This window comes from Notolepis coatsorum, assembly GCF_963971535.1.
Source record: "Notolepis coatsorum genome assembly, chromosome: 14".
NCBI classification, from domain to species: Eukaryota; Metazoa; Chordata; class Actinopteri; order Aulopiformes; family Paralepididae; genus Notolepis; species Notolepis coatsorum.
Genome location: NC_140178.1, coordinates 57312074 through 57324739, shown reverse-complemented (window position 1 = coordinate 57324739; position 12666 = coordinate 57312074). Strand labels below are relative to the sequence as shown.

At 41.8% G+C, this 12666-nt stretch overlaps 1 protein-coding gene across 1 annotated transcript in view; it reads left to right on the top strand.

Annotated features, from left to right (window-relative positions):
* LOC311240534 (myosin-14-like) overlaps window positions 1-12666 on the top strand; it is a gene marked incomplete at both ends in the record, with an annotated part of 182806 nt that overhangs the window by 9513 nt on the left and 160627 nt on the right. The window contains one exon of the mRNA XM_084329113.1: window positions 3157-3184. Within this exon, the coding sequence (XP_084185239.1) occupies window positions 3157-3184 (28 nt within the window). The remainder of the gene's footprint in view (window positions 1-3156; window positions 3185-12666) is intronic.

Below are 12666 nucleotides of genomic sequence, written 5' to 3'. Positions count from 1 at the left end.
CTGCCTAGCCAGCCGTGTATCAATCTTGGATGCAATAATAACGTTACTTACCACACTGACTATGTCGATGGCTCATTGATTTAACTACTGCAGCTCTCTCGGATTGAAAATACGTGGATTATGGCTTGTTCAATATCGTCTATGTTTGAATGAATGAATGAATGAGAACTTTATTAACAGATTGCAGAATGGGTACAATACAGTACGGCTCAATACACACAATTGTTAAGGGGATGCAGACCAGAGAAAGACGTTTGTCTTGTTTACATCAGGGTCCCAGATTTTCGATTCATATCGATAGTTTAATAGCTAGCCTTGGCTCGTTTAACAATATGCAAAATATGTGTACAGCCCTGTACTCATACTGAAGTTATTCTTGGTATATAATAGGTCTGATTGTGTAACGAATCGATTCCACGTCGCGCTGTGTGTGAGAGAGAGAAGGAGAGAGGGAGAGATCTGCCTGTGTTTGTAGACGGGCGAGTTTTGTTTCTAACTTTTCTATTTATATATTGTGTTTCAAGTTGTGAATTAGAGTCTAGACTATACTTTATTTGACTGGTTGTGTGTTGTTGTAGTAACAGCTGAGCGACTCGTTCATAAGAGCCGATTCATTGCCGTGAGCGTGAGTCGAATCGCTCACGTCTTGCCATGAGTGTTGCGTGGTACTGTACTGTACATGTTTGCATTTTGCAAAATGTTTGGTATAGCGCCCCTAGTGGCGAAGTACCCACCGGCCGCCACTGATGTGTGTGTGTGTGTGTGTGTGTGTGTGCGCGCGCGCTGCGGCAGGTGTACCACGAGCTGTACTATATATGATGCCAATACATTAATCTAATCAAATTTTGATGCGTCGCAAGACTCGCAAGGCACTTCCGCCATTCCATTTTCACGCGGCTGCGTCATTAGTTGCCTTATAAGGAGCTCTGGAGGCGTTGTTTTGTATGCAAATGACCTAGACGGGAACGCGCATTCGTGTTTAAGACATGGTGTCATTCCCCAAGCAGATGTCACAGGTGCAACCGTTTGAGCCACCTAAGACATATTACCAGCACGTTGGGGACTCAGAGTGAACTTGTCATTGATTCTGTCTCAGTCGGTTCCAAGATAAGTCTTCCAAGAGAACTCTTTGGAAAATTTTGGGGAATGAGACCCAATGCAATATAATGTATATAGAGTTTTCTAATTCAGGATATATCTAGTCTTGCCCAGTAGGGATACCAATACTTCTCGCTAACTTTGAACACAAATATTTTAAATCTTATCAACCTTCCTTCGTTTTCCTCTGTTACCTAAGTAACTACAAGCTATGGAAGACTATTCTCCCAAGCGTCTGCCTCTAGCTCTGCTTTCCTTGTAATCTGCTTAAAAACACATGATTGGACAAGGTGCAGCCCCAGAGGATGACAATTGACAACGTCACTCTCGTTCTCGTGGCGTACTTGTGTGTCCTGTGACACATAATACACAGTTTTCAGGGACCCCTCTTCTCCTACTGTGCACATCAGCTAGTGGTCAAAAACTCCATTGGTTACCTTAAAAAAAATGTAAAACACATGTCGACCAGAAAATTTGGTCTATTCTCTTAACCTCTTAAGCCCGGAGCCTATTTTCTGAAAACCCGCCTAAAATACACACCTAAGTAAATGGAATATTGCTCCACTTCTACAAGGTCCATTTGCATATTCTTGGTATCTAGGGACATCTATGGGCCTCAGTGAATGTATTCCCAGTGTCAGAAATATTGTGTCTATTACTAGGCTTGCTTAAATTGTGATGAAACAAAGGAGAATATATTTGAGTGAATAACACCATGCTAATAATGACCAGACATGAAGAACTGCCACTGATCTCGTTCAGTACCTTCTTGAGATCATGTGTACAAAAAATCTAAGGAAATTAATAAAGGGAAGATGATTAAACAGAAGGTTCTGTAGATACAGTACTGAATTCTATTATCCTATCCGGACCAATGCAATTTTAAATATGAAAAATGAAATCTACTGTACTTTTTTATTCTGACTATGAGGGTGCAACCGTTTTGAAACTAATTTCAAATCTAATTGTTGCTGCATGCTAAAAATAGGGAAGAGAAACGAACTACGCTTCAATATTTGTCAATAACGTTAAGTTTTGTGGCTTATTATCCCGAATAATAAGAGTTATTAAAAAAATGCATACAGAACTATGAACTATGAACCCCATAGAGGCTTTCAGGAAGTGTAGTTTTGAAAAATTCCAACGCAGATCCAGAGCTATGGCCGCAAAAAAACTACAATTCCCATGGTTCAAGGTTTTCCAAAATGGTCGCCTCTCGCGAAATAAACAGACCATTTCGAAAAGTAAAATCTATCTAATAACACTTTAACCTATTGCTAAACTAACGTATTGATGATAATATACATTATAAATGCTGTTGTGACATGGTTATGATGGTTATACTTAAATACGTTTGAAAATAAAAACGATACTTTTGTAGAACAGTCTGGAGATATTGATTTATGACATGATGTCATTTCGGGACCGGTACCGGTCCCGTCGGGCTTAAGAGGCAACTGAAAAGTGATTTGGATATATTTGCGTTTTTCGCCTGCCGGTTGCGATTCATGACGTGGGGTTCTCTTTGCGATGAATCAAGGCGGTGAAAAGCAACCTACTTACAGTAACTCACACACACAGAAAAAACCCTGTTGAGCTCCTTCCTGTGACATGTTCCCCCATCCACTGCATGCCGTCTGGTTCCTCCGGTTCATCGGTGACCACAAACTAAGTCCTGCTTTTCCATTCCACCTACAAAATAGCCATACATGGAGCAGCACAGCAAAGGGCCTATTCCAAATGTAGGCTTTTGTCCACCTGCTATTTTTAGCTGATAGGAACGATGGAGGGGAGATAATCTCCCACTGAACTTATGCCAGATGTGGTAGGGAGGGGACTCTCTGTGAACGGGCGTTCATGTGTGGAGCGTTCAGCTTGGCTTGAACCAAAGCCTTTTAGTCTTTCTGACCTGTGTACTTATTTCACCCTTTACCTCTCTCTCTCTCTCTCTCTCTCTCTCTCTCTCTCTCTCTCTCTCTCTCTCTCTCTCTCTCTCTCTCTCTCTCTCTCTCTCTCTCTCTCTCTCTTTCTCTCTCTCTCTTTCGTGTTGCTCTACAGATCGCGAGGACCAGTCCATTCTCTGCACGTGAGTCAGAACATCAAACACTGCCCTTTTTACATCCCATACTATCACACACACACACACACACATACATATGTACGTGTGCATGCACGGGTGTTCACACTCTACACACACACACCCAAAAACACACACATCCACACACAGAGCCTTGTTTTCATGCATTGTGGGGACATATCATAGACTTGCATTCATTCCATAACTCCTTCATTCCATAACTCCTTACCCGAACCTTGGTAACGAAAGGTGTCACACACTCCGCTGTGACTGGCCTGTAGGCCTACAGTTCCAGCTCATTTGAATGTCCCAACAGTGGCCTCTCACCTCACCTGCCTCATTTGCATATTTGCCAACACTTTTTTTTTTTTTTTTATATTTTTTTTATTATTGCAAAACAAAAAATTATTAAAAGTCAGTACTCAACACACAATGCATAATGAAACTTTCAGTAAAGGTGGTTATAATATATGCAAGTACAGAAACAGGATAAAACAAAAATAGTCTATAATAACATTTTAGCCGTATACAGTGTATATCCAGCGAAATTACAATTATATAAATGTTAGTATATAATATACCCCTAATACCTATTTTCTAAAACCCTACACACATATGCTCCAGCTCAAACCCCCCCCTCCCAGACCCCCTCTTGGATAGTACCTCCATTATCCCTCACTCCTAACCAGACACCACCATTATAAGCTAGCTTTTATTCTCTCCACCACTTCTAACCACATTGACATTTTGGATTCATTGAGCCCCAGAATTCTTGCTGTAGATATTTCTTGATATATCACATCAAGATATGTAAGAAACCACACTTTTCGGCAAATTTTTTCCGGTTGAAACCAACGTGATGCGATCAGTTTTTTAGCTACTGTGATACCCGATAAAACCAATCTTTTTAGTTGTGGATTCACTGCAAACTCAAAAACATCATTCAATAGTAATACCGCGGGGTGTACAGGTATATTCCAAAATACGAGTGTTGATAATTGTTGGGACACATCTTTCCAGAATGCCTTAACTGGTGGGCAGTCCCAGTACATGTGCATAAATGTTCCTTCGTCCCCATTTGTACATTGGGAGCATTTGGAGTCTTGTATAAGCCCCATTTTGCACAGCCTTATAGGAGTCAAGTATGTCCTGTGAATATAGTTCAGATTGATTTGTTGATGATCCGGGTTCCTTGATGTAAGTCGGACATTTGCCCAGGCTCCTTGCCAATCAAAGTCATATTCCAGGTCTGGTATATCCCTCCTCCAGACAGTGTCTATTTGAAGGGTTTCATACGAGGACGTTAGTAATTGATAATAAAAACTTGATACAAAACCTCCCAATGTATCTCTTTCATAGAAAAATTTGTGGTATCTGTGGTGTTCAATTGGTACGAGTAATGGAACACCGTGAGATCTCATACAAAGTCGTAACTGTATGTAAAAAAGCCATGTGGACTCGGTGAGGTTAAACTTTATGCATATTTCGACATAACTACAGAGGCCCTTGTTATTAAAAATATCCCCTAATGAGTGTATTTGCCAACACTTATACCTTCTAGGGACAGTTCATACAATACAATCAGCTTCTCTTCACTGGATCTGTACAAAGGGGACCTATTATGTATATTTTCAAAAGTTTCATTTGAATCACGTTGATCACGTTTTTACAACTAAACGAGTCAATGTAATTATAATGACTTACAGTATCTCCCAGCACCTCTTTCTTCCCTTGAACATGTGTTCGGCGTGGTGCAGTGCAGCCGCAGCGTCCAGCTTGCCCGCACATATCTGGGCCGCAGGAAATGTCAAACTCGTGACATGCACTCACACTCAGTATCTGCCAAAGCTACTGCAGGGGTTAAACATGTTGTGTACATGGTGCCAGATGTTAGTCTGGGGGTTTTGGGCCTCGACACTACGTAGGAGGTTCTCACCATCAAAGCCCCTGGGAGAAGACAAATCAAACGAGTCCAATGTTTCAGAGTGTGATTTAAAGTGGAGATGAAGCATAGCGATAAATACATATTCATAGCATCACATTAGTATTTAGATAAGCCACAGAAAAAATCACGTTATAAAAATAAGCAGTTTCTAAGAAAAAACGATTTGTTATGTGCATTTTTGAAGCATTTATCATTATGGGCGCGGCCATTTTGTTGCTGACGTCATGGGGCTGGTTTGGTGTATACACTGCTGGTTAGCTGCCTATAGTGAATGGGTCAGTCAGTAAATGAAATGTTGCCTACAAAACAACGGGACCGTGGTGGTTCTGTTTGTATTGCTCCTGGCTGTTCAAACTAATTTTACCATGTGAGAGAGAGGAAAGTTGGTTAATTTCCACAAACTACCAGTGAAAAAAACAGTGTTGTTGGCACGTTGGCTCAGGCTGGCTGCACTCAGGCGGCGCGACCAGCCTGTTGGACAGGGAAGGAGGATCTGCAGCGAACACTTCATTGCCTCGGATTATGTTGTTGGGGTGGGATGTTTGTCCAGAAGACCACTAATCAGCTGAAGCCGGACGCGGTTTCCTCGGTCTTTGACAGACAGACCGGCCCAGGCAGTTCAGCGTCGCGGAGCATTCAGCCTGCTGGCTACCTAGATCCACTTCAACCAGCGTCGCGGAGCATTCAGCCTGCTGGCTACCTAGATCCACTTCAACCAGCGTCGCGGAGCATTCAGCCTGCTGGCTACACAGCTTGTCGGTGTGCTAATAGCCTCGGCAAGCTAACGGTAGCTGGCTACACAGCTTGTCGGTGTGCTAATAGCCTCTGCAAGCTAACGGTAGCTGGCTACACAGCTTGTCGGTGTGCTAATAGCCTCGGCAAGCTAACGGTAGCTGGCTACACAGCTTGTCGCTGTGCTAATAGCCTCGGCAAGCTAACGGTAGCTGGCCACAGCTTGTCGTGTGCTAATAGCCTCGGCAAGCTAACGGTAGCTGGCTACACAGCTTGTCGGTGTGCTAATAGCCTCTGCAAGCTAACGGTAGCTAGCTCCAGCAGCTTGTCGGTGTGCTAATAGCCTCGGCAAGCTAACGGTAGCTGGCTCCAGGCTATTAGCACATCGACAAGCTGCTGGAGCTCCCGACGCTCGGCTGGTTGAAGTGGAGCTAGGTAGCCAGCAGGCTGAATGCTCCGCGACGCTGGTTGAAGTGGATCTAGGTAGCCAGCAGGCTGAATGCTCCGCGACGCTGGTTGAAGTGGATCTAGGTAGCCAGCAGGCTGAATGCTCCGCGACGCTGAACTGCCTGGGCCGGTCTGTCTGTCGAAGACTGAGGGAACCGCGTCCGGCTTCAGCTGATTAGTGGTCTTCTGGACAAACATCCCACCCCAACAACATAATCCGAGGCAATGAAGTGTTCGCTGCAGATCCTCCTTCCCTGTCCAACAGGCTGGTCGCGCCGCCAGCCTGAGCCAACGTGCCAACAACACTGTTTTTTTCACTGGTAGTTTGTGGAAATTAACCAACTTTCCTCTCTTTCACATGGTAAAATTAGTTTGAACAGCCAGGAGCAATACAAACAGAACCACCGCGGTCCCGTTGTTTTGTAGGCAACATTTTATTTACTGACTGACCCATTCACTATAGGCAGCTAACCAGAAGCGTATACACCAAACCAGCCCCATGACGTCAGCCACAAAATGGCGGCGCCCATGTTGAAAACAGGGATATTATATTTGATTTTTCAGACAAATAAGATAGATTTCACATTTGATTATAGAACCCTGTCTTACACAAGGTACACAACAAACAAACTAGGATCACATTGTTCACTGCTTCATCTCCACTTTAACAGTACTGGTCTCCCCCTCACCGCATAGACGCGTTCTCATAGGTGATGACTCCCACCCTGTAACAACTTCTTCTCATGGGCTTCTCATGGACTCCATCACAGTCCACTGGTTGGTCTCTGGGCTGTAAGCACTCTGCAGTGCACAGGAACTCAGTTCCATTAAAACCACCACAGATAATTAAGGCTGTCAATCGATTAAAATATTTAATCTGATTAATCGCATGATTGTCCATAGTTAATCGTGATTAATCGCATATTTTTTATCTGTTCTAAATCTACCTTAAACGGATATTGCAAATGCTTGCTTTATATGTAGCTTTTTTTTTTTGTATTTTATTTTTTTATTATTTTTTAAACAAACACATAAACAAACATGACAACACACAATAGGATATACAAATACACATATGCTCCAGCTCGTACCCCCCTCTCCCGGACCCCCCATTGGATAATCCAACCATTATAATTTGTTCCTAACCAGACACTACCATTATATGCTAGCTTTTATTCTCTCCACCACTTCTAACCACATTGCCATTTTGGATTCATTGAGACCCAAAATTCTAGCTGTTGATATTTCTTGATAAATCACATCGAGATATGTAAGAATCCAGACCTTCCGGCAAATGTTTTCCGGTTAAAACCACCGTGATGCTATCAGCTTTTTAGCCACTGTGATACCGGATAAAACCAATCTCTTTAGCTGTGGAGGTACTGCATGCTCAAAGACATCATTCAGCAGTAATACAGAGGGGTGTACAGGTATATCCAGAGTTAAGAGATTTGACAATTGCTGGGTCACTTCTTTCCAAAATATCTTAACTGGTGGGCAGTCCCAGTACATGTGCATAAATGTCCCTTCGTCCCCATTTGTACATAAGGAGCATTTGGAGTCTTGTTTAAGACCCATTTTGTTCAGTCTTATAGGAGTTAAGTATGTCCTGTGAATATAGTTAAGATTGATTTGTTGATGGTCCGGGTTCCTTGATGCAAGGCGTACATTTGCCCAGGCTTCTTGCCAGTCAAAGTCTATCTCCAGGTCTGGTATATCCCTCCTCCAGACTGAGTCTAGATGTAGGGTTTCATACGAGGCTGTTAGTAATTGATGATAAAAATCTGAAACAAAACCTCTCGATGTCTCTCTTTCATAGAAGAATTTGTGGTATCTGTGGTGTACAATTGGTATCCTTAATGGAACACGTGAGCCTTCAAACATGCCAATAACTGTGCGTAAAAATAATATGAGGACTTGGTGAGATTAAATTTTTTGCATATTTCATCAAAACTACAAAAACCCTGTTTGTTGAAAACGTCTCCTAATGTGTGTATGCCTTGCTTTTCCCATCTAGGGAATCTTATAGGTTGTTTTCCAATCAAGAGTGCATTGTTATTGAATAAGGGAGTATGATTATGCCATTTATGTGGGATAGAGTCTTTTTTTTGTGTTTCACGCCATATCCGGATTGCATGAGTGATTATGGGGCCACATTTCCGTTCACATTGCTTAATTGATAATTTGGTGTACACTATGTCCTTCAGCCTATGTGGAGCTACTATATTTTCTTCTAAATTTCTCCAGGATACTGATGCTTGGGGATCAAACCATGTTGTCAGTGGTCTTAAAGTGTATGCCTTAAAATAGTGGTGGAAATCTGGAAATGCCATACCACCGTCTGCTTTGTTTCTCTGTGCGGTGGATCTTTTTATACGTGGTGGTTTGTTATTCCAAATAAATTTGTATGTGGAGGAGTGTAATTCTTTCCAGTAACCCTTTGGAGGGGGTAACGGTAGCATTGAGCTGAAGAAGTTGATTCTAGGTAGGACGTCCATCTTAACTATTGATATCCGTGCTTGTACTGAGTTTTTAAGTTTTGACCACCTGACAAGGTCGTATTTGATTTTGTTTTGGATTTTTATGTAATTGTGCTTCACCGTTTGGCTTATGGTAGGGAATATTTCAACTCCCAAACATCTAAAATGTTTTACCATCGGTATCTTTTCTGGGAGGGTTATATTTCTTTTTGCAGGGGCGTTAAGTGGGAGGAAGGCCGACTTCGGCCAATTTATCCTAAATCCCGATAAATCTCCAAAGTCCTCAATCAACTTGAGAAGATGAGGCAATGCGGTGTTGGGGTTTTGCATGAACAGTATTACGTCGTCCGCATATAAACTAATTTTGTGTTGTGTGCCCTTGATTACGATTGGTTCTATGGATTGGGATTGTCTTATATATTGTGCTAAAGGCTCTAATGATAGATCGAATAGTCCGGGACTAAGAGGGCAACCCTGTCTGGAAGACCGTGATACTGGAAAGATTTCGGAGGTGATTGTACCTGTTGTAATCATGGCCGATGGGTCTTTGTATAATACTTTAATCATATCAATGAATCCTTTTCCTAACCCCATCCTTTCTAATACTGCCCATAGATACGACCATTCCAACCTGTCAAAAGCTTTCATTGCATCCAGGGACAGCATCGCCTTAGGTGTGTTGTCTTCCTTGTTAGCATCTAGTACGTGTAGTAATCGTCTTATGTTATCAGTGATCAGGCGGCCTCTTATGAAGCCTGTTTGGTTCGGATGAATTAAAGACGTCATATGCTTTTGTAGTCTGATGGCTAATACCTTAGAGTACAGTTTGATATCGGTTCCGAGGAGGCTTAAAGGTCTGTAACTACCGCACTCGGTGGGGTCTTTGTCTTTTTTGAGGAGGACTGTTATGAGTGCAATATTGTCATTCTTATGGAAGTTCCCCTCCTTGACTGACTATAAAATCATATTTAGTAATAAGGGTCCAATTATGTCCCAACAAGAGAGGTACATTTCTGGTGGGATACCGTCTCTTCCAGGGGCCCTACCACTTTGCATTTCAGATATGGCCTCCCTAAGTTCATCTAGTGTGATCGGTGTTTCTAACTGTTTAGCGTCATCCTCTGAAAGTTTAGGGAGGTTAATTTGATTAAGATATGTGTCCATTTTGTTTTGATCGAAGGTCGTTTCTGATTTGTATAAGTTGGAGTAGAATTCTTTGAATGTCGTGTTTATTTCTTTGGGTTCTGTAACAAGTCCTTGTTGTGCTCTAATGGTAGTTATATCTGCAAATTTTGCGTTGACTCTTAATCGCATAGCTAATAGGTGACTTGGTTTGGAACCTTGGGAGTACTGCTGTTGTTTTCTGTATATGGCGTTAATCTCTTTTTTTAGTATATTGACTTGATTTTCCAGTTGAACCGAGTTGTTGTATTGTAAAGAATTAAATAACGTTGAGTAAAGCGTTTCCAGTTCAGCCAGTTTTGAGCATCGATTCTTGCGTATTTGGGAGGAAAAGCTATCAGTGAAATCCTTGATCATTCCCTTTGTCGAAATCCATAATATTCTGGGGTCCTGCACCGAATTCGCATTTATCCGTAGGAATACCGTAAGAGCTTCTTTGATTTGTGTAATGAATTCCTTGTTATTAAGCAGCATCGTGTTAAATCGCCATCTTGGGGCTCGGGATGATAGTATACCAAATGTTCCTTTTAAGAGTAAATAACAGTGATCAGACAATGCATTGGGTATCATTTCCACATCGTAGTTATCAAATAGTCTCGGGTTGTGAAAACGTAATCTATTCTGGATAATGTATTATGTCTCGCAGATCGACAAGAGTACTTCCGGGTCATGGGGTTGAGTGATCGCCATAAGTCATTTACATCTGTAATCTTCGACCAATCCTTTAATGCATTAGATGCATTTTTTTGTTCGTTGGAAAAGGAGGGGTTTGATTTGTCCATCCTTGGATTCCAAATGGCATTAAAATCGGCACCGATTATAAATGAGTATTCGAGAAGGTCTAACATTGCTCTGGTAAGTGTAGTGAAGAAACTAACTTCGTATAAATTTGGGGCGTATACCGCTACCAACGCTATTTTTCTGTTCTTGTGTAAAATCTTAGCTATAGTTATCCGACCATCTGCATCAGACCATACTCCCTTCAATTCAATATTCAACTTCCGTCTAACGACTATGGCTACTCCCCGAGTTCTCGTTCCAAAGGAAGAGTGACTGATGTTATGATATGTGTTGTCCGCTAACATATCTATGTCTTTCTCTAAAATGTGCGTTTCGCTTAGCAGAGCTATGTCCACCTGTTCTTTTTTCATCAGTGTGAGCACGCTTTTTCGTTTGTGTTGTTTATTTATTCCACCAGTGTTCCAGATCATTATGTTCAAACTAGCCTTAATCTATACATGTTGTTGTGTGGTTGTTGGTAATGCAATATTTTTTTGACGCTTCTATTGAAGCTAATGTGGGCAGGTCTCTAAATGGCTGGAATAAGGGGGAGGTGAACGGAGGGGGGAGGGGGTGAAGTACATAAAACAAAATAACCCTAACGTCTTGCACAGACGGGTTACACATAAAACACATATGGCCCATCCCTAATGGATGGGCTAAAATGATTAACAGAACATACAAACAATAACCCAAGGCCGCTCCATTCAAACCCATTAGCCCAAGGGTCTGGGTGAGTAGCCCAACCTTAACCGCATTTCCCTAGCCAAAGATGAGGGAAAATATATATATATATATATATATATATATATATATATATATATGAGAGAGAGAGAGAGAGAGAGAGAGAGAGAGAGAGAGAGAGAGGGAGAGAGAATCAAACATTGACCTGAAAGAGAGGGTGGAGAGACAAGAAGGAAAAATTAAATAAATGAATTGGAACAAACAAACAAATGGAATGGATATGAGACTGAGAAGAAAAGCACAAGAGATAAATGAAAAGAAAGGAAGTATGCAAGGTAAGACTTGCATCTGCAGCATTCTGCATGCAGTGTCCTACGTGTATTCAGTCATGGTCCCGGGTAGTCATAGCAACGAGGACGCCTTGGTGATGATGACGTCATCTTCAAGCGTCATTGTTTACAGCAGCTCGGGAAGCACGCTGGATACTTGGAGTCAGTATCTCCTCCTGAGCGTCATGAAAGACGTTTTCGTCGCCTCCACTCAGCCAGTATGTAATACGGGGATTCCTGTACATAGTTCCATCAATATAAAGTTTATCCATGAACATACGAGCATTCCGTTTGTTTTTCCTCGCATCCGCCATGACCGGGTAGAGCAGCCTGCGTCTACTCATGATCTCTGCCGGGAACTGGTCACTGATGGAATATTTGGATCCTTTCAACTCTCTACCGTTGGACATAATAGCAGATTTCATCTTTGAATCGATGACTTTGGCCACGATGGGACGGGGCCTCTGCTGGTCGACTTTGGCTTTCCCCAGGCGATGGACTCTGGAAAAGCGGATAGCTTCGGTTTCAACCGACTTCATTTTCAGGTTATCTGACAGGAATAACCTAAAAAGTTCCTCGGATCTCTGGTGAGTTTCATTTTTAGTTTCAGGAAGACCGTGAATTATTATGTTGTCTCTCATGCTTGCTCATATGTAGCTTTATATGTAGCCATTTAACACAAAAGGATGACCATCATGCATTGCAAATTTGCATCAAATTCAAAAAAAAAAATTACTTCAAAGAAAATGATAATTTAAAACAATGAATAAAGTGTAAAAAAAAAATACAAAAAACGTTAATCTTTGTGGCGTTAAAAGAATTGTGTGTTAATAACGCGTTAACTTTGACAGTGTTACTTATAATATAACTTTTTAGTAAATACACACACACACGCACGCACGCACGCAAATA